Source organism: Nyctereutes procyonoides, unplaced genomic scaffold, assembly GCF_905146905.1.
Source record: "Nyctereutes procyonoides isolate TBG_1078 unplaced genomic scaffold, NYPRO_anot_genome, whole genome shotgun sequence".
Taxonomy (NCBI): Eukaryota; Metazoa; Chordata; class Mammalia; order Carnivora; family Canidae; genus Nyctereutes; species Nyctereutes procyonoides.
The window spans coordinates 8,449,326-8,469,920 of NW_026575031.1; the positions used below are offsets into that span (position 1 = coordinate 8,449,326).

Consider the following 20,595-nt stretch of genomic DNA (forward strand, 5'->3'; position numbering starts at 1 on the left):
AGGCCTGGGTCCAGACCCAGGATTGAGGAGCTCTCTGCTGCTAAGACCCTGTATCTGTGAGAGCAATCGCAGCCCTTCCAGGCGGGCCCCACTGACTCGGCCCATACAGCTGTACCCAGCTTTGCTCTGGCCTTGTTTGCTGACCTCCAGCTCCAGGCAGCTGCTGGGGTCTGGTGCCCTGCTTCTCTCACAACAAGGACAGGTGGCTGTGGGGGTTGACAGAAACCCCTGCCCCTCACCTCCACAGGGGTCTCCACATTCAGACTCCCTCCCTCCCTGCACCAACCCAGACCTTCCTGAATGCCACCCGGAGGCCTCCTCATCCCAGCCACCCAGCTCCCAGGGTGGAGACAGCTGTGCACTTGGCTTGAGAGGGCTGTTTCACAGAACAAACCACACCCCTGCCAGGTTGTGATGGGCCTGGGGCACTCCCCTCAGATTGGCCAAGCACTTCAGTCAGGACTGGGCATTCCTGTCCTACTGGCACTGAAGGTTGTGAAAGACCCTGTGACAGGGGACAAGGTTCTTCCATTTGCTGCTTCCCTGGGCCCACTCCCTGCTCTCTAGATGTCATTGGCCCGTCTAGGTCCAGGCACAAGAGCAGGGCTGGGTGGAATAGGTGCTGCTGGCAACGGCTGGAGGGAATGGCTCTTTTCTGGGTGGTAGGCCCCCATCAGGGGGGTGTCTGGGTCTTCATATAGGTTTAAGGTTCCTCATTTACTCTGCAGGTGGCTTGTCCCGGAGTGGGTGTGAAGCTTGGGTGGAGTGGAGGCAGTTGGGAGGGACCAGGGAGGAGCTTGGGGCCTGCTGGTACATCACTGGCTCTGGATTAAAAAGCCCGCAGTCCTTGGTCCTGCACCCACTGCCTGCCATTTGTGGCTCTTGAGGACAATCAGCCTCATGGCTCTGGTAAGACCTGCTAGGCCGCTGGGCCCCCATTCTGACCCTTGATCACCCTGGGGCCTGGTTAATGTTATTTCTTTTTATTTTTTAAAGATTTGTTTATTTGAGAGAGCATCTGTGTGTGGGGTAGGGGACAGAGGGAGAGAATCCCAAACTGACTCCCCATTGAGCAGGGAGCCTGATATGGGGCTTGATTGCATGACCCTGAGATCATGCCTGAGCCGAAATCAAGAGTCAGATGCGTAACTGACTGAGCCACCCAGCCCCTGCCTGCCAAGTTAATACTATTTCTTAAGAGGAGCGATGAGTTTCTCCAGGTGTAGAGAGGAGAGCTGGCCATCACTGAATCAGAGTGGTGAGCAGTAACTAGGGAACAGGTGGGGTCTAGGGGTTAGGGGTTGTCTTGAGTTCTTGCCCTAGAGATGGGCTCCAGACAGAGTTCCCTGGCCCCATGGATTTGGGCCCTGGGAACTCAGGCTCCCAGAAAGTGGCTTCTCCAATGTTCTTGATTCAGTTGTGTGGAGTGTGGGGGCCCCCAGGGTAGACACTGATAGATGAATTTCCTCAGCTCTGTCCCTAGATTCCATCCATCAGGACCCTTTGGAGGCAGGGCTGAAGGCTAGAAAGAAAAGATTAGTTAATACAGGCTTCTCTGGCACACTTGCCATGGTTTATATCCCCAGACCCATGTTCGTGGGTTTGGTTGGATCCACCTAGGGACCCTCTTTAGCCTGACTTTATAGCACCTGAAGGACTTGAAAACCTGTGGGTGGTCTGAGCTGCTAATTACTGTTCCTACTCCCAAGTAGAGGGCCCGAATCCAGAACTGATTCCTGGCCAGGGGTCGGAGAGGCTGTCTAAAAACCAAGTCTGTGCTCTTCGCTCCTGCCTCTCCAAATAGTTTGCTTAACTGGAGCATGTCTCCATTTAAGCTGTTTAACCAGACAGCAGCCCCACCAAGGCACCCAAGGCCAGGCTGGGTCTTAACATGCCTCTTCTCTCTCTGTAGCCGTCTAATCCCCGAGGTGTCCTGCCACCCAAGACCCACCTCAAGACTGCTTAGCAAGGGTTAACTGGGGATGTGGGGTGGAAAGACTAAAAGATACCATAGCAAGAACTGGAAGTAGGTAAGGGTGGGATTAAGAGAGCATGAATCGAGCCAGCCTGGTCCAGTCCTGGCCCTGGACCTCAGGCAAGTGACTAGCCTTTCTGTGCTTCTGTTTCCTTGTGGGATCGCTCATAATAAGTAGTCCCTACACACAGGGTAGCTGTGTGACTAAACAAATTAATGTGTGTAAAGGCGTTCATTATTCCCTTGGACCAGAGCTGGCCCAAAGTGTTGTGTAAGTGTCGGCAGGATCATCAGGAGCTACCACAGCTGCCTTTCCATTCAGGATTCTGACGGGGTGGAGTGCAGCCAGGTGGCTGGCAGGGCTGGGCCCTTTGGTTCAGGATTATTCCTGGAGGGGTGACCCTGGCCTCTTCTTTGGCCTTTGTCCCTTTGGACTCAGCAGCCTGCAGCAGGCCTGTCCTCTCCCTCCTCTGCAGGCAAAGGTTCCTGGGACCTGCCTGCTCACCGTTCGTGTCCTACAGGCCCATGGCCTGCCCTCGAAGGACTTAGGTGAGTGCTGGGCCCAGGAAGGGCCGTGTAGCTAGGTTCAGAGTGGGAGAAGGGCAGTGGGAAGAGACACTAGGACTGGGCATGCAGGGGGTCCTGGAGAGGGGGCCAAGAGGAGGTGCTGGGTGGAATGTCTCCTAGCACCTCAGCCTTTGCTCCTCCTGCCTCCCAACTTGGCTCCATTGCACGGGTCTCTAAGTTGCACAGGGCTGCCTGTGATGGAAGGTCGTGGACACTGGCAGCTGGGCTGGGTAGGGCTCTTGGCCATCAGCAGCCATTTGTTCCTTCTTCCTGCAGTGACCCCCTCTGACTGCTACGTAAGCCTTTGGCTGCCCACAGCCTCTAGCCACAGGCTCCAGACTCGCACAGTCAAGAACTGCAGAAATCCCATCTGGAATCAGAGCTTTCGCTTTCGAATCCATAGCCAGCTCAAGGTGGGCCGGACGTCAGCCCCTGCCCTGCCCACTGCCCCTGCCAGCCCTCCTTCCCTGCTCTGGCTCTGCTCACCTTCCTTTTCCACTCCTCTGTCCTGCAGCCCCTTACTCTGTTCCCTTCCAGAATGTCTTACAGCTGCAAGTCTTTGACCAGGACCTTCTGACCAGTGATGACCCCATGTTGTCAGTGCTGTTTGACGTGGGGACTTTGCAGGCTGGGGAGTTCCGCCGAGAGAGCTTCTCATTGAACCCTCAGGCAAGGCTGTGCAACAGGGTAGCAGTGAGCCTGAACCCAGGGAGGGCAAATGCTTTGGAGTGGAGCTGGGTACATGGCCCTCTTCTGCAGTGTGTGGGCCAGGCTTCCCTGGCATCCCAGAGGCCCCTGCTGTCCTTAGAGGAACAGTGCCATCTCTGACCCTCTTTCTTGGCCCTTAAGCCAGTAACAGTTTTCTAGGAGCCACCCAGAGAAGGTGGACAGGGCACCCTGGAGGTGGCCATTGGCTCTCTCCACTTTCCCCAGGATGGCGTCTGCATTGGAACCTACACACACGTTCCTCACCCCTCTAACTTGCTGCTTTATCTCTCCAGGGCGAGGAGCGGCTAGAAGTTGAATTTTGGCTGCAGAGACTGTGAGTCGGGGCCATGGGGCAATTCCTTTTGGGGAATGCTTCCTTTGGTGGCAGTGCTTCTTTGGGGGAAGGACAGAGCCCAGTATACCCTGGGAGATATCCAGTATTGGTGGAGGAATGTCCTGTCGTCCTTGAGGGGTGAGAGCATGGAAAGCGGGACTTATACCGAGGGTCACTGGGGGCTGTTTCTAGGACAGACTGTGCCGAGCAGCTTGTCAGCAATGGCATCCTGGTGGTGAGTCCAGAACCCCTCCCTCCCACTCTCCTTCCTGGGCCTGAAGCCTGGGGCCCCATCGGGGATTCGGGAGTAGAGCTGAATTGGGGGCCCCTGGGATTTCAGTTCAAGAGGGTACAACCTCAAGCAAATGTTTGGTGACTCAGGGCCAATGTAATAAAGCGCTGAGGATCAAAACCAGGGTACTGTGGGTGGGTGGGGCTCTAACAGGGGAAGAGTGCGAGTCTGAGGGGCTTTCGTAATGACTCAGGCCCGGGAGCTCTCCTGCTTGCACGTTCGACTGGAGGAGGCAGGGAACCAGAAACGTAAGTCCCCAACCTACTAGGATAGCCCCCAGTCCTCCATCCTTGTCATCCCCTTCCTAAGGGGACCCTGGAAGGGACCTTAACATTAGCTGCCCTTTGCTGTCATAGGCAGCAGAAGTTGGGGCAAATCCATGCTGGGGCTCCATCTCTCGGCCTCGGCCCATGTCAGTCTTCCCTCTCAGTGGGCGGAGGAAAGTGCCCCCCAGACCCCTTATGCAAGACAGCCTTGGGCCTCTGTGGGCCAAGACCTTATGCCTAACCTTTCTGTTCCGGTTCCTGTTCCAGAGTCAGAGGGCAGAGTTCAACTTGTGGTTCCTGGGTCCTGTGAGGGTTCACAGGATGCCTCCGTGGGTGCTGGCTCCTTTTGCTTCCATTGCCCAGCCTGCTGGGAGCAGGAGCTGGGTATTCTTCTGCAGGTAGTGCGCTGCTCCCTCATATGAGGCAGAGCCTACAGGGTCTTTCTCCCTCCTTCCTTTCACACTTCCTCCTAGCTTGTCCCTCTCCTCGTGCTGAGTCCCTCGCCCCATCACTCTCTGGCAGAATCAGGCCTCCTGGATCAAAGGTAGGGTTAACGTTAGCCTCCTGTTTCCCTTCCTGCTGCTGCTTATTTCACTCCCATGGCTGAGGTCCTTGCTGGAACAGAAGGGTAGAGATTCTGAGGTCTTCTTTCATCCTCCCTGCAGGATGCCCCTCGCGAGCAACTGAAGGTGCCCCTCAGGGCCTTGCCCTCTGGCCAAGTGGTGAGGCTTGTCTTCCCTACATCCCAGGTACTTGATCACCCGGAGGAAGAATGTCAGAAGTGTGGGCAGGGCTAGGCCCTAGGCCTTGCAGGGCCAGCCTGCTTTGGTAGGAGCTTGGGTCTTTGGGCTAGGCTCTGGGGAGAGGGGTCCTCTGAGCAGCCCTGCCTTTGAGCCTCAGGCCTTGCCCCTGTGGAGATGGCTAGAGGCCCAAGGGAGTATGGGGGACATCATAGGGTGTGGCTTGGGATGAGATGAGAGGGACATGATGGCAGACTTCTGTGACTGAAGTGTTTATGGTTTCCAGGAGCCCCTGATGAGGGTGGAGCTGAGGAAAGAAGAAGGGTGAGAGCCGGCTGGGAGAGGGCAGGGAGGGAGGGAGCGGGCCACCACCTGTGCTTGAAGTTGAGGCACAGATAGGGCAAGGGAACTATCAGAGGAGAGAAATTGCGCTCCCTTTAGGTGGCAGTCATCGTGGGTGGGCCTTAGCTAACCTTCATGAGACGGGAGAGGAGTTGCCCACCCTTCACATGCCTGGGAGACCAGCTTCTCACCACAAAGAGGTGGGAGACAAGAGTTTCTTGTCTCCTCTGGAGTCGTTTTTGGGTGGGGGAAGACAGAAAAGCTCAGAGTGGGGAAGTAGATCTGTGGTGGTCAGACTCACCAAGGAGCCTACCTGGGACCCTGGAGGTGCATTTTTAGGCACCAGCATTTCTGGTCCTTGTTGCATTCCCAAGTGTTCCCACGTGGGTCTGGGTTCACCTTCTCCCCATTACATCCACACATGTCACACTTTGGTCCAGGCAGGAGTGAGGGGTGGGGAGAGGAGTGAGGGTTGACAGTGGGTTTCTCAGGGCAAGCAGACCCAGCTTCCTTTTCTGTGATGAGGCCAAGAGCTGCCTCATGATCCCTTCCTTCGTCCCAGACCGAGGGAGCTGGCCGTGCGTCTAGGCTGCGGACCGTGTGCCGAGGAGCAGGCCTTCCTGAGCCGGAGGAAGCGGGTGGTGGCCAGAGCCCTGAAGCAGGTCTTGCAGCTGGGTGAAGACCTGCAGGAGGACGAGGTCTGTGGACTGAACTGCACTGGATAGGCTTCCTCAGGCTTGCTCTAGCTGAATGATTGTATCTTCACCAGGCCAGAGCTTGGCCCTGCCTGCTGTCTCTCTGCCCCTGCTCCTCTTCCCTCTCACTTGATGTTTACAGGAGCCTGATGCCATCAAATGTAGAGCTTTGCACTAGGCACCTGGTGGTTGATTGTAAGCTCTGCCCCACCAGGCTGACTTTCCTTCTTGTTGTTTCTTGATTCTTGGCCTGGTCCATATTTTGGGACTTGGGTCCAACCTGACCGGTCCATGAGACATGCAGAGTGAGGGCTGCCCGCTGGCCCGGGGCAGTCCTTGGAGGTTCAGATCAGCCTGGGGAATTTCCTAAGGAAATGACTTCTCCTTTCAAGAGGAAAAAGGGTGGCTGTGTGGGAGACTTGAGGTGGCTGTGGGGCTTCCAGAAAGTGATCATGACACTCCTCAGGGGCTAGGGGCGAGGAGATGAGGCCTGTAACTTGCCCATTTTTCCTGGAGTGTTTAAAACCAGACAAGCCCCAACCCTTGAGAGGCTACTTCTGATTAGATCCTCCTCAGTAGGCCTGACAAGAACTGGTTCCAAGAGCCCTGACCAGGTCTTGATTGACGTGGCTGTTCTCGCTTTCAGATTCCAGTGGTAGCAGTTATGGCCACTGGCGGTGGCATCCGGGCAATGGTTTCCCTCTATGGACAGCTGGCTGGACTGAGGGAGCTGGGTCTCTTGGATTGCATCTCCTATATCACAGGGGCCTCAGGCTCCACCTGGTGAGCAGCAGGTTGGGTGCAGGAGTCCGGGGGTGGCAGTGGTAAGGCTCTTGTAGAATCCATAGGTGCCTCTGGCCCAGTTGGGAGAGCTGGGAGAAAGGGCGTGCCAGAGGGAGAGCCACTCAGTGGGACCATTGGAAGGTGCCTACTAGACTCTTGTCCTAGGACAGAGAGCCCATGGTTTGCTGTGACGCCCGGGCTCTGGCTTTTCTCAGGGCTTTGGCCAACCTCTACGAGGACCCGGAATGGTCTCAGAAAGACCTGGCAGGGCCGACCGAGTCACTGAAGACACAGGTGACCAAGAGCAAGTTGGGTGTACTCGCTCCCAGCCAGCTGCAGCGGTACCAGCGGGAGCTGGGGGAGCGTGCCCGCCTGGGCCATCCAGCCTGCTTCACCAACCTGTGGGCCCTCATCTGCGAGGCACTGCTGCACGATGAGGTGTGGGGACTGCTGGGCCAGGGTATGGTTTGGAGATGGGGAGCTGCCCTGGGCAGCAAGGAGGAAAGGTCTCAGATACCAGAAAGCCACAGCTTTAGGTTCAAATCCTCTCCTACCACCAGCCCCATAACCACACACTCTCAGACCAGCGAGAGGCCCTGAGTCACGGCCAGAACCCTCTGCCCATCTACTGTGCCCTTAATACCAAGGAGAAGAAGCTGAGCACCTTTGAATTTGGAGGTGAGTAGCCCTGGAGCTGAGAGCTGCGCTCTTGTGGCTGGTGGGGTGAGGGGGAGTGGGGCCTCTGTGGAGGAGGTGGGTGTTATACCCACTGCTTCTGGGCCAGGTCCCATGCTTTTCAGAGACTGTCATCCTACCAGAGTCACTCAGGCTTTGGGATGGGGTTGGGATCTATAGGTCCATGGTCAGGGTGACTGTGACCAGCCTGAGCCTCCGGTGGTGATAGAGGATCCTGGGGTTCTGAACCCCACAGTGAAGCTGTATGGTCTCCTCACAGAGTGGTGTGAGTTCTCCCCCTATGAGGTTGGCTTTCCCAAGTATGGTGCCTTCATCCCCTCTGAGCTCTTCGGCTCTGAGTTCTTCATGGGGCGCCTGACCAAGCGGCTTCCTGAGTCCCGAATCTGCTTCCTCGAAGGTGAGAGGGAGGAGCTTGGAAGGTTAGGGAAGCTAATGTAGTGGGGAGAATGGGCCTGGGGAAGACGGCAGGCCTCCACCTCTCAGCTCACGGGGACATGTCCTGGTCTAGGATGGGTTGTGGGAAAAGGTCAGATTGTGATGGGGTGGGGGACTCTCCCCCTTGTGTCCCCTCTGTTCCCCTTATGTTCCCTCTCTTAGGTATCTGGAGCAACCTATATGCAGCCAACCTCCAGGATAGTTTATACTGGGCCTCAGACCCCAGTCAGTTCTGGGACCGCTGGGCACAGGATCAGGCCAACCTGGGTAGGTGCCTGGGTTCCTTGTAAGGAGGTGCAGAGGCAGCCACTGGGGTGTCTGGGGGTGGTGGGATGGCCTTTGGCAGTCCACAGAAGCTGGAGTAAAAGTTCAGGGGTCCCCATTTCCTAAAAGATACTCCGCTTTCCCCTTTCTTGACTGTGCAGACAAGGAGCAGGTCCCTCTTCTAAAGATAGAAGAGCCTCCCACTGGGACTGGCAGGATTGTTGAGTTTTTCACTGACCTTCTGACGCGGCGCCCACTGGCCCAGGCCACCCACAATTTTCTGCATGGCCTCCATTTCCACAAGGACTACTTCCAACATCCTTACTTCTCTACCTGGAAAGGTATCTTTTTCTCTCCCTGGTCCCAGCACTCCAAGGTCTGCTTATGGCCACCTGAGCCTTAGATCCCTGGTCCAGACACCCAACCCCTGGGCCCTAAGCTCCTTTGAGTTTAGTTCACTGGGCTGCCTGGACTGGCAACCCTTTTCCTCTCCTTTTTATTGTGGATCAGGGCCCATCTGTGGGGTCTTGGGAAGTAGCAGGGCTACTTTGGCAGGAGAGATCAGGGACTAGAGGGCAGAGTTGGCTTCTGCCAGCGGCAAGGAGCTAGCATTAGGGTAGAGGGGTCTGTTGTGCTCCATACCAATGACAGCTGCTTTTCTACCCCACCCGCCTAACCTTTCCAGCCACCAAACTGGATGGGCTCCCCAACCAGCTGACACCTGCAGAGCCCCACCTTTGCCTGCTGGATGTTGGCTACCTTATCAACACCAGCTTCCCGCCCCTTCTGCGGCCCACACGGGATGTGGACCTCATCCTGTCGCTGGATTACAACCTCCAAGGAGCCTTTCAGGTGGATTAAGGGGCAGGCTTGGGAGGCAGTGGTGACACCAGCTGGGCCTGGCATCTTGGCTCTGGCTTTAGGGGAGATCTACCTTCGAGTCCAGTATGTGGTCCAGCATCCATTAGGGGCTGAGACAGTGACATCATGTGAATATGGATCCCATGAATTTACCACCAGGGGAACTTACTCTGCTCAGGAAGTTGAAGTGACAAGGGAGAGGTTTTCTTTTTTAAACTGTTAGCAAAATTTACTGTAATAAGACAAAGCATAAAAACCATGTTCTGATTATCACAATGACAACAATTTTGAGTTAGCCAAAAGGTAGAGTTCAGATTTCTGGTTCTTGATTTACACAGACATTAGATTTACTGTCATTACGAAATAGCTTTCCTGTGTCATTTACATTTAGGGACCAGCAATAATAGCATTTTATGGCTAAGACAATACCTGCACGTGCATGATTTTATCATCTCACAATAAATAAGGTTCTGAGTTAAGGTAGCTGGAAAGCAAAGCAATGAGTCCTAAGGGGTCCTGAAGGGCCTAATAACTGCAGATGGTCATAGATAATCCTGGAGAATATTCCATCAAGAGTGCTTGGGAGGAAGCCCGGGAGATGTAGCTGGTATAGCGTTTAGTCTTGCTTCCCAAACTGCTTCGGGGGGGGGGGGATGTTTTCTGTGTATTTTATACTTGGGGCACCTGTCCTCATTTGGGCCTCGGGAACCCTGTGCTGTGAGTTTTTGTGTTGGTCCAGTGAAGGTTGCTGTGGAAGCTGGAAGCCATCAGCAGCCCTGGGCCATGGAGCTCCCAGGAGCCGCAGCAGAGGGGTGGTCAGGGTCATGGCGCTTTCCCCGGCCTGGCCCTGGATGTGGACCTTGGTCAGATTTGGCAACCGGGCTCTAACTCCCAGGGGTCTCAGCCAGCCTCTGCATTCAGAGAGCCCCGTGGGCCCTGCCCCTGACGGCACTTGTGCCTGCCCTGCAGCAACTGCAGCTCCTGGGCCGGTGGTGCCAGGAGCAGGGCATCCCGTTCCCGCCCATCTCACCCAGCACTGGAGAGCAGCAGCAGCCAGGAGAGTGCCACTCGTTTTTGGACCCAGATTGCCCCGAGGCCCCAGCTGTGCTGCACTTCCCTCTGGTGGATGACTCCTTCCAGGAGTACTCGGCCCCTGGTGAGCCCCCCACCCCTCCTCCTGCTCCCCCCCACCTTCTGGCTGCCCCGTTGCCAAGCTCCCCACTTTCACCAGGCATCCGGCGGACACCAGAGGAAAAGGCGGCGGGGGAGGTGAACCTATCTTCCTCCGACTCCCCCTACCACTACTCCAAGGTGACCTACAGCCCAGAGGACACGGACAAGCTGCTGCGCCTGACCCACTATAACATCTGCAACAACCGGGAGCAGCTGCTAGAGGCCCTGCGTGCAGCTGTGCAGCGGAGGCGGCAGCGCAGGCAGCAGCAGCACCACCCCCAGTGAGGGCGCAGGAGGGCGGCTGGCCCGGGCTCCTACCGCCCCTCCCCTGCCACTTGGGTAGACTCACTCCCTGGCCCCCTGGCTCTTCTGGGTGAGTTGGGGCAGAGACAACTCGCCAGATCATCCAGAGCCTCTGGGGCCTGAGTGGCCCAGCCCCGGCCCTCTCATCCTCTGAATGGCTATGCCAGGGTCAGTGCCCAGCGCCACCCTGACAGGCCCCCACAGCCTTGCCACCTACACAGGCATGGGGGTTGAGGGCTTAACAGGGCTGGGCCTGGTCTCCTCAGGCCAGAGACGTGTCCTCTTCAAGCAAGAACATTCAGGGGTTCGGTGGTAGCGGGTTGTCATTGCTGTCAAGGAAGGACAGGTCACCCTGGGCTCTTGGTTACACATAATAAGGACTGGTTTGAAAAAACCTCCCCCCAGGCACCTTACAGAGCTAGCTAGCAGAGGGAGAACAGGCTGTGTATACCCCACTGGGGCTACACTCTCCAAGTAGGGAGGAGGCCAGTATGGCCTGGGGGGTGCTGCTGCTGGATCCTGGCCCTGTGCAGGTGACTGGATGCACAGGGAGTGGCGCCAGCACCCCTGTCCTTCTCCCTGTCAAAGGGCTGCTTCCTGTTCCACAGGAGGGGTGGGATCAGAGCAGCCAAAGGGACAAGCACCAATGGCTTAACTTCAGTAAGTTGTGATCTTGGTGAGGGCTGCCTCTTAACAAGGAACAGTCTATTCCAGAAGTTGGTCCTGAGTAGCTGGGTAGCAGAGCCTTGTTCTGGTTCTCTAGAGGTTGTCCTTGGTTGGTGCCAGCTCAGGATTTGCTTCAGGGCCTAGATCCGTTGGGGGTAACAGGAAGGCAGAGTGAACGCAGGGCCTGGCCTCCCTTCGAACATTCCACCTTCTTTTAATGTTGCTGTGCTACTTGGATACTGATTGCTGACAGGTAGCTGCAGGTCTGACTGGGGTGTGAAGAGGCTAGTGGGTGGGAGGAAACAGGTTCTTGTGACTCAACTCCCCCTACCTGTCTGCTCTGGCCCACCAATTCTTGGGCCCTGCCTTGGGCATGTGGCTAGCGTCACAGTGGAAGAAATGGCCGCCTTAGAAGCCACCATCCAGGATAAGTTAACAGGTCATCTGAATCCTAAAGTGGAGCCCGTGGGTCCTGTGCAGCAGGCTTGTGCAGCCGTGGCTGCCCTCAGGTGTGCTGCAAGGGCTCTGTCTGTGCCTGAGTCTGTGGGTGTGTGTCTGTGGGTGACAGCCTGATAGCTGGCCTGCTCTAGGACAGTAAATCTCCCCTTTCCCATTGGAGCAGGGGAAAGCAGGAGAGGTGGCGGGCAGAGGGCAGGTCAGAGGGGGCTGGCTTGCAACCTGTCTTCTGTCTTAGGAAGAAGAGGCCATGGAGTGAGTGACATGGGGAGACCGAGGGAGTCTGCACCTTGGGCCCGGCCTGGGCAGGAAAGGCATGAGGAGCCAGGGGCAGGTGCCTGGGTAGGGCCAGCAGCCGGCAGGAACTGCAAGGGTTGCAGCTGGCCATCGGCACTCACATGCATACCCCTCAGTGAGGAAGTCAGGGGACAGCCATGGAGCCTGTGGGAAAAGGGAGTCTCAGGACCTGGACACTGAGCAGGGGTTTGTACGCAGTGGGGGGGGGGGTGCTAGGATTTTCTATTGCTGAGGGTCTCCATTATGGGGATTACCCCATACCCTAGCAGCATAGGTCTGAGGCTCCAGATCTTGGCTTAAGACAGCAGCAGCTATATCAGTCCTGGGGGCTCAGGACTCCCCCCCCCGCCCCCACATACCCAGGTGCCCTACCTGAGCGGAGCAGCGGGGCTGGACACCGTCTCAGCAGTGTGCTCAGCTGGGAAGCCCACAGGTCTGGCTCTGAGCTCCAGGCTCAGACTCTGGGCTGCAGAGCAAAGGGAGCTCAGTGGTCAGCCCTGGTGCAGGTGCTAGGCCCTCTGAAGACAGCAGCCTCCTTGCATGTTTGTGTCTTCCCTCAAATGCATATGTTGAAATCCTAACCCCGAGGTGATGGGGTCAGGAGGGTGGAGTCCTTACAAAAAGGATCCCAGAGAACAACTTGACTGCTTCCACCAAGTGAGGACACAGTAAGCAGGTGTCACGCACAACTCAGACTTACCAGACACCCCATCTGCTGGTGCCTTGATGTTGGACTTGCCAGGCTCTAGCACTGTAAAAATAAATGGTTCTGGTCTATAACCTACCCAGTCTGATATTTTTATTAAAAGTGGCCCAAACAGGGATCCCTGGGTGGCTCAGCGGTTTGGCTCCTGCCTTTGGCCCACGGCGCAATCCTGGAGACCCGGGATCGAATCCCACATCGGGCTCCCGGTGCATGGAGCCTGCTTCTCCCTCTGCCTGTGTCTCTGCCTCTCTCTCTCTGTGTGACTATCATAAATAAATAAAAATTAAAAAAAAAAAAGCGGCCCAAACACAGATGTGCCCACCACAGGAGACTCTGTATGCACCAAGCCTTGCCTGTGCGGAGGTGTGACACAGGCCCAGCCCCCAGGCAGGCCCCCCAGTGCACCCTGCCTCCTAGAAGTCTGAATGCAGGCTAAGAAAGGCTCAGTCTGGAGGAGATCCCGAAGAAATTCAGATCCCTTTGGGATTCTGGAAGGACAGGCTCAGAGGGGACCAGAGACAGTGCAAGGAATGGAGCCAAGAACCCAGAGAGACTGGGAGGAACAGGAAAGGACTCCCACCTGGGCTCCCGGCAGCCTGAGGACATGACCTGAACATGCTGTTCAGGTGGAGCCTGTCCGACCACACCGACAGATACCTGGTGCAGGGGTGCTTCCCAGGCATCCCTCCTGATAGAACTGGGTTTGACCACTGTCCACAAGATACCCAAGGGCAGTGCATTCAGAACTTTTTGAGGACTGGAAGGTTAGAGAAGGTCCCAGGGTTACAGAACAAAGCCTAGGAGCACTCAGGGGAGTCACAGAGACAGACTCCAAAGGGACCAGGCAGCAGCTGGGGGCAAGCCTGGCCCTACCTCTGGTACTAATTAGATGAGCCGTGTGATCTATGGCAAGTGGTTTACCCTTTCTGGGCCTTAAATTCTTTGAGAAGACACTAAGTCCCAACTACACCTCAGGCTCTAGAGGTACTAGATGCGAGATTGCTGAGGGTGTGTGAAACAGCGGCTTGGGGCCCAGGGGCTCACACCCAAGTCCCTCCCTAGGTTCCGGTGGCGCCTACCAGCTGTGCGGCTCAGGACACGGTGCCGGCTCTCAGCCTGCCCTTCTGATGGTGCTGCAAGCAGGGTTTCCACCTCGCTGCTCAACCTGCCACCCAGATAGCCACGGGTCAAATCTCTGCACTTCCCACATGGGTGAACCCCTGCATCCAGCCCCATCCAGGTGGCTGCTTCTGGGAGGCTGTGCCTACTGGGTCAGTATGTCCTGGGGCTATTGCCTCCCTCTGCAGTAGCACTCACTTTAAGGAGAAAGTGGGTTTCCTGCCATGCTGGTGGCCCAGCCTCTCACACTGGGCTTCTCTGAGGTCAAGGGTGGCCACTGGGGCCATATTCTGAGAAGAGATGAGCAAGGGGTTACTATGAACATGTCCGCTCTTCTCTGTGGGCCTGTGCTCAGCCGCCCCCCCCCCCTCCATATTCCACTGCCTAGTACCTCTGCTGCTGTCTTCTTGTCCCAGAGGAGGCTCAGGGAGCTAACCCCCAAGGTGCCATGGCAGCCATCCCCGGAGCTTGAGCAGGGCTGTGGAGAGAGGGCAGTGAGGCTGCACCAGCTAGGCATGGAGGGGAGGCTGCAGCCTGGCCTTGGGAAGGCCTGTGTCTTGAGAGGCTCTCAGGCCAAGTCCTGGGTTGGACAGAGGTGTCCACGGGGAAGAGGGAGCCAGGGGATGATGTGCGGGGAGACCAGCAAGAGGAGGAAGAGGGCCTTCACCCTCCCCCCACCCTACTTGGGTTGGGGGCAGAAGCTGTGTGGTAGGTAAAGAATGAAACTATCTTGAGGCGCCTGGCTGGCTCGGTCAGTAGAATCTGTGACTCCTGATCTCGGGGTTGTGAGTTCAAGCCCTACATTGAGGGGTAGAGATTACTTAAAGAAAAAAGGAGACTGTCTTAAGAATGGCTGGGGGTGGGGGGGCTATCCATCATCACGTCAGGATGCCAGGCCCTGATAGTCCCTCTGAGCTGAGTGGTTCTGTGGAGGAGAGGTGCCTGGAGAAGGAATCTCCTCATACTTACCTGCCTCCCTGCAGGCAGGAGCTGCTGCTTGAGCTCCAAAAATCCCTCCGTGGTGAAGGCACCCTTTGTATCCTGCAAGTGCCAGATGGGGCCCAGGAAACATCCAGCAACAGAGGACAGGCCCCCTCTGGAAGGTGCGCTAGGAATCTACCCCTCTCCAACCACTTCATTCCTGAGGACTCTCAGTTCCTATCCCTAGTGCCCCAAACCCCCAGGGCCTCAGTGCTGGCTCCAGGGTGTGGGCCTTACCCCCATGGCCCTGGCACCCCTGGGCTCCTGCTGCCTGGCTGCCCGCTCCAGGGAGACAGTGGTGGCAGAGGGTATGTGTGGGCTGACAGGGCCACCTGGCTGCAGGTCCCTTGTCTCAGCCAGCTGTACTCCTGGCCACCAGCTTCTGAAGGGCCTCTGCTGGAGGGAGGTGAGCCCATGGCCAGCATTGCTGGGTGTCAACCCTGTCCCCGGCTGCAGCAGCTTCTGTTCCACCTTGGAGAGGGGAGGAAGGTGAGCCAGGGCAGGGCTCCATGCCCCTGCCTCTCCTCTCCAAAGCCCTTCCACCCGGAGAGAATCCCTGTCTCCTCATTGCTCTTTATCTCCTCCTACTTCAGCTTGCTTAAGAGACTTCCCCTGTCATCCTAGTCCATAGTGGGGCTCTGGCCTACCTGGACAAGGGGGGGGGATAGGCCCCAGCAGCTTTGCCAGGCAAAGAACAGGGCTCTCCTGAGGGGTCACACATGGGCTCCATGTACTGGGGAGGCCCCAGTCTCAGGTTGAGACCAGGATGCTCCCACCCCCAGCCCTCGGGCCCCTCGCCGCTAGGGAATCCTCCTCCGGCCTCTGCTCACTCCCGTCTTTCTCTGCAGTTGGGCAAACTTCTCTTCCTGGACTGCCAGCAACTTTTCTAAGTCCTGGTGTCTGCTGAGCAGCAACTCCACATCAGGCACAGAGTGCTGCGGGGAAGCAAAGCCAGGGTGAGGCCCAGCTCCATGGGGGTGTGGAGAGCCTCCCCATCCTGGTCCCCAACCCGCTTAGCTGGTCAGACAGCAGAGGAGTAACAGGATCTACCCTCGGCTGCAGCTGCGGGCTGGTACAGCTGGCTAATGGCGGGCGGGGGGTGGGGTGGGGGGCGGCGGGGTTTGGCTCACCCCGCAGTTGGGGTCCAGCAGTAGACCCTCCCGGGAGGCCAGCCAGGCCTCAGCTTGGTCCAGCTCCTGTCGCAGCTTCTGCAGGCCCCAGTTCTCCTCGCAGCGCTCCCGGCGTAGGATGCAGGCCTCTGTGAGTGCCTGCAGCTGCCCTTCTAGCTCCTGCAGACACCCTGCCACCTGGTGGAAAGGGGTGCTATGGGTCACATGCATGAGCAGGAGCACTGAGGCAGGGCAGGGCTGGAGTGCCCAGCAGAGGGGTCCAGGGAAGGCCCAGGCCCTTCCTTTCTCTGCTTCTCTGTCTCTGCTCCTTGCCGGCCTGCCACTGAGGGTTTCTGTGTTCTGAGGCCTTGGGTAGCTGAGCTCCATCCCCAGCTCAACCCCAGGTCCACTTTCGTGCTCGTACCTCCAGGGACATGAAGTGGCCACTGTCTATCAGCTGCTGCCCTTCTTTCTGTACATCCTGGGCTTGTAGGCAGTGCTCCTTGATTTCTCGCCCCAGCTCGTCATGCTGGGCCAGGAGCCGCTCGGCTCCCACCAGGTCCCCGGCCAGCTCCTCGGACGAAACCACAGCTTGCTTCTCCTGAGCCCATGTTCTGGGGACGGAGACAAAACTGCCGTCAGGGTGGGGGTGGGGAGCAGCCTTGGGAGGTGGGGCATGAGATGTGCACAGGGAAGGGGGGTCAGGCTTCCGATGTGCTGGGGTGACCCCCACCCCACAGGGTGGAGCTGAGCCAACGCCAGGGCAGGAGGCCACCTACAGCAGTTCCCTGCAGCGACCGAGGAAGGCGTGGCCCCGGGCAGCCTGCTCCAGCTTCTGGCCCTGCTCCCGGGCCTTCACCTCCAGGGTGGCCCAGGCCTCCTCCACCCTAGCCAGCTGCTCAGACAGGCCATCCTGAGCCATGGGGTGTAGCTGGCCCAACCGGCAGGCCTCCATCCGCACCCGTGCCACCTCCTTCTCCATTGCCGCCAGTTCCCTCTGCCACCAGAACACACAATCAGGTCTCACCCCCGTCAACCTGACACATACCCCTCATTTGGGAGCATCCAGTCCTCTCTGAGGGGTTCTGATCTGTTTCCCAGAATTTCCCAAGCCAACTCCACTGCTCCACGGCCTGGACCAGCCCTACCTGGCTGGGGTGGGGCGGGGCGGGGGGTGGTGGTGGTGCTACCTACCACCTGCAGGGAGGGGCTCCGACAGGCAGACCATGGGGTATGAGCCCTCACCTCCAGGCACCTGTGCTGTTGCTCCAAGGTCTGCACTGATGACGGGCTGTGGCCACAGACGTCTCTCGCCATCAGGGTGGCCTTCTCCTGCATCCAGCTCTGGAGCCAGGCCACTGCTTGCTCAAAACCACGGACCTCCCGGGCTGTGGCCAGGCTCTGGGAGAGGGGGGAGGGCCTGCTCTGGGTTGAGCTCATTCCTAGGGTCCTTTCTCCCTGGAGACATGACCTTGTGGGCCACCTCCTTTTAAATAACGAGGACCGTGGGGCTCAGTGACTTGGTAGTGACCAGCAGGTACATAAAATGCGCCAGGTGTGGCAGGTGCTTCTGAATGTGGGATGTTACTGATGATGCAGTAGGGCCTCAGGGGGGCATTCTGTGATGAGAGTCTTTGATGTGTGAGTCTCGAGAAAAGCAGAAAGGAGGCGATGAAGCAGCAGGGGAGGGGCCCACGTGAGGGAAGAGTTGGGTTTGGGTGGGTTCAGGAGGCTGCCTACGAGGCCAGGGGCTCAGGGAGCAGCCTGCTTTAACAGAAACCAGCAAAGGGCTGCGAACACAGGCTGTGGAGCAGCACTGAAGCCACCCGCGCAGGGCCCGGGGTTAGAAGAGCGAGGCAGTGGCGTGAAGGAGCCGGTTAAGCGAGTGGGGTCGAGGAGAGGTGAACAGGGTGGATCTTAAAACCCGAGGCCTGTATTTAGGGGAGGCTTCGAGGGGCTCAGAAGCTGGCCAGACATGCTTCCTGTTTCTCCCTGGAGGTGCGAACTGCACCAGCAGGAATCCAAACTGGAGGAGAGGGCTGAGGTGGGGTGGAAGTGCAAGGTGTTGAGACTGCCCACTTGCTCCATGCTGGGAATTAGAGGCAGCCATCTCCCCCTGCGCGCATGCGTGTACACACACACACACACACACACACACACACACACAACCGGCGTGTCTGCTTGTCCTGGACCCAGGCAGAAGGCAGAGCTGTTCCAGCCCCTGGGCTGCCCCGGCCTGGCCTGGGGGCATTTACCTGTGTGCGGGCTTTCATTGCCCTGTCCAGTCTCTCCCAAGTGGCCTCGATGCGACTCCTCTGGGCTTGGATCTGGGGACTGTACTTGTGTGCCATCCGTTCCAGGGAGCCCGCCAGCTCCCTCAGGGCCTCCACCTTGGCCAGGCCCAGGCTCTGAACTTCCTTTCTGAAAGCCTCAAATTTCTTTTCCAGCATCTGCGAGGATACAGGGCCAGCGAGGGGCACTCTGGCGGTGGAGTCCCGCAGCTCGTGCTCACGCACGCTGTACCTGACAGTCCCCTGGTCCCTGACAGTCCCCTGGTCCGTACTGGATGAGGTCCTGGGCTCGGTCTCCATACCGCAGGGACCCACCCAGAGCCCCCTACTTCCCTTCTGCTCACCCCCTCACCTCCTCCCGCCCGGGGCCGCACACTTCCTTTGCTCCTTTCAGCCGCAGTCCACTCTTCCCCAGGTTCACCCAGGGGAGACTCACCTCCACAGCTTCCAGGTCCTGCCCATGGTCCTGGGACTCGGCGGCGGCCACCTTGCCGGCCAGCCAGGTTTCGAGAAGCCGGGCCTCCCGCTCCACGCGGTGGAACTGCAGCTGTTCCCGCCAGCCCCGGGCTCGGCCTTCCGCCGTCCGCAGCAGCCCCGAATGGGCCTCCCCCACTGCCCGCAGCCGGGCCAGCACCTGGGCGCTGTGGCAGGAAGGACAACCGAGCCGCCGCCCTTCTCCGCTAGGCCGGACAGCCCCGCCTCTGTGGGGAGAGCCCGCCCGCGCCTCGCACCCACCTCCCGGGGAGCTGCCTGCCCTCGAGGAGGGTGGCCCTCTGCTGCAGGCTCTCGATGCGCGGGCCGAATGCCTCTAGGTGTCCCCTGGTGGCCTCCAGCCGCCGCAGGGAGGCGCGCACGGCCTCAGCACTCTGGGCCCCATCCCTGATGTCCAGCGCACAGCCCTGTTCCTGCAGCCAGGACTCCGCCTCCAGGAGCTGGGGGGGCAGAGCAGACAGTCTTCCCTGGGAGGAGGCCTCCAGGGCTCCCGCTCGGAGGTGGTGGCCGCGAGCGGGGAGCAGGGGTTTCCGCCGTGGCCGAGCTCGGGAGCCCCCCGGGGAGCTTTCTCGCTCCCTGTGCCTGGCTCTCCGCCCTACGGGCTCTGGCCTGGCCTGGACTGGAAAGGGAGTATCAGCATTTCCAGAAAGTTCCAGGTCATCGGGAACGTGATGATTGACAACCACCGGTTTAGAAGAAGGAAAGGAAAACAAAAGAATACTGACCCCAGGGAGGGGCCGTGCTCCCTGGCGGGAGAGCTCGGGGCAGAGCGCACAGAGCTGGGGGCCCTCGTCCTCTGCCGAGCCCCGCGTCCCCTCCCGCCCCTCACCTCCATCAGGAACTGCTGGGCCTCCTGAGCCTGCTGCAGCCGCCGCCACCTCTGTGCCACCTCGGCCCGCAGGCAGCCCAGGGCGCCCTCCAGCTGCTGCGCGCGGGCAGCCACGGTGCGGCCGGCACCCGCCTCCACAAGCCGGCGGCCCGTGTCCACCACGGCCTGGGCCAGGGCCTCGTGGCTGCTCAGCTCACGCTCCAGGTTCTGCAGCGGCGGAGGAAGACAGGGCCGGGGATGCCAGCGGCCTCCCGGGGGCACGGCGCCTCCAGCACCACTGGCTCACAGAGCCTCGTGCTCAACCTGAGGCTCCCCAGCCCCTGCTCCCCATTGGAGGCGGGAGGGTCCACACCTGGTGCTTCTCCTGCAGGCGGCGCACGGCGCTCAGGCTCTGCCCGCAGTCCCGGGCCGTGGCCAGGGGCAGCTTCTCCTGCACCCACGCCAGCTCCTCATCGGCGTCCCTGAAGAACTGCAGGACGAGGTTCCGGGCCTCCAGGGCTGCTCTGCGCTCCCGCAGGGGCGCCCGCAGGCCCTCAAACCTGCAGCAGTGGAGGGTGGGACCAGGGCAGGCGCCCCGGGCCATCAGCCATCGGTGTCAGGCCCGGAGCTCACCTGCTGGGTGCCCCTCATCCTGAGGGAAGGGGGAGCCCTGAGGACACAAGCTGGAGAGCGGGGAGGAAGAGGGCAAGGGGGATACACAGGGGCAGATCTACCTGTGAAGCAGCCGCCGGGCCTGGTCCTCCACATCCTGGGCAAGGCAGCGGCCTTCCCCTGTAAGGACCTGGGCCTGGCCCAGCAGCAACTGTGCCTGCCCGGCCTGCCGGTCCACCGCTGCCTCCAGCTCCCCCTGGGCCCCCATGAGCTCGTCCAGCTCAGGCTGGGCCTGGTCCCCGATGGGGGCTCTCAGCTTGATCTCCACAGGCTCCAGCCAGCTCTCTAGGTCCTCCACACTCCGCCGGAGACGCAGAGCCTGGGGCAGAATGTGAGGTGGGCACCAAGGAGAGGCCCAGCACCGCCTCCAGCCTGCTCCATGGCACACAGAACCCACCTTGCAAGCCTCTTGTAGCGCAGCTGCCTTCCTCCTGCTATTGGCCTGCAGCTCGTCCCAGAGCTCTCCCAGCTCCCGCAGCTGCTCCTGGATGGTCTCTGAGGCTGGGTGGCCCTCCTGCAGCAGCCTCTGCCCCTCCTACAGCAAATACTGTGCAATGGACTCAG

At 59.0% G+C, this 20,595-nt stretch overlaps 2 protein-coding genes across 2 annotated transcripts in view; one reads left to right on the top strand and one right to left on the bottom strand.

Annotated features, from left to right (window-relative positions):
* Window positions 1–5: 5 nt before the first annotated feature.
* PLA2G4B (phospholipase A2 group IVB) lies at window positions 6–12,434 on the top strand. The gene is made up of 20 exons (XM_055316607.1): window positions 6–909; window positions 2,452–2,524; window positions 2,819–2,955; window positions 3,080–3,211; window positions 3,544–3,584; window positions 3,777–3,819; window positions 4,070–4,124; window positions 4,410–4,540; window positions 4,808–4,891; window positions 5,169–5,206; window positions 5,787–5,922; window positions 6,566–6,702; window positions 6,918–7,140; window positions 7,263–7,380; window positions 7,658–7,795; window positions 7,996–8,100; window positions 8,259–8,438; window positions 8,783–8,949; window positions 9,928–10,114; window positions 10,190–12,434. The coding sequence occupies exons 1-20, from the start codon at window positions 901–903 to the stop codon at window positions 10,414–10,416; spliced, it is 2,361 nt and encodes a 786-aa protein (XP_055172582.1). The 5' UTR covers window positions 6–900; the 3' UTR covers window positions 10,417–12,434.
* The window catches only part of SPTBN5 (spectrin beta, non-erythrocytic 5), a 44,662-nt gene continuing 36,500 nt past the window's right edge, over window positions 12,434–20,595 (bottom strand). Inside the window, exons 49-66 of the mRNA XM_055316606.1 lie at window positions 20,429–20,566; window positions 20,094–20,350; window positions 19,733–19,919; window positions 19,381–19,587; window positions 18,795–18,991; window positions 18,496–18,700; window positions 18,024–18,218; window positions 17,014–17,169; window positions 16,548–16,765; window positions 16,193–16,382; window positions 15,790–15,966; window positions 15,490–15,594; window positions 14,897–15,130; window positions 14,648–14,719; window positions 14,070–14,156; window positions 13,877–13,968; window positions 13,639–13,724; window positions 12,434–12,604 (exon numbers count right to left, since the gene is read on the bottom strand). Coding sequence (XP_055172581.1) covers window positions 12,468–12,604; window positions 13,639–13,724; window positions 13,877–13,968; window positions 14,070–14,156; window positions 14,648–14,719; window positions 14,897–15,130; window positions 15,490–15,594; window positions 15,790–15,966; window positions 16,193–16,382; window positions 16,548–16,765; window positions 17,014–17,169; window positions 18,024–18,218; window positions 18,496–18,700; window positions 18,795–18,991; window positions 19,381–19,587; window positions 19,733–19,919; window positions 20,094–20,350; window positions 20,429–20,566 — 2,940 coding nt within the window. The 3' untranslated portion in view covers window positions 12,434–12,467. The remainder of the gene's footprint in view (window positions 12,605–13,638; window positions 13,725–13,876; window positions 13,969–14,069; window positions 14,157–14,647; window positions 14,720–14,896; window positions 15,131–15,489; window positions 15,595–15,789; window positions 15,967–16,192; window positions 16,383–16,547; window positions 16,766–17,013; window positions 17,170–18,023; window positions 18,219–18,495; window positions 18,701–18,794; window positions 18,992–19,380; window positions 19,588–19,732; window positions 19,920–20,093; window positions 20,351–20,428; window positions 20,567–20,595) is intronic.

What these genes read in the sequence shown, in the direction of transcription:
- PLA2G4B (XM_055316607.1), top strand. An exon ending in GAATCCATAGCCAGCTCAAG is followed by an intron (nt 2,956 to 3,079) that starts GTGGGCCGGACG and finishes GTTCCCTTCCAG; the next exon opens with AATGTCTTACAGCTGCAAGT. An exon ending in CCGAATCTGCTTCCTCGAAG is followed by an intron (nt 7,796 to 7,995) that starts GTGAGAGGGAGG and finishes TCCCTCTCTTAG; the next exon opens with GTATCTGGAGCAACCTATAT.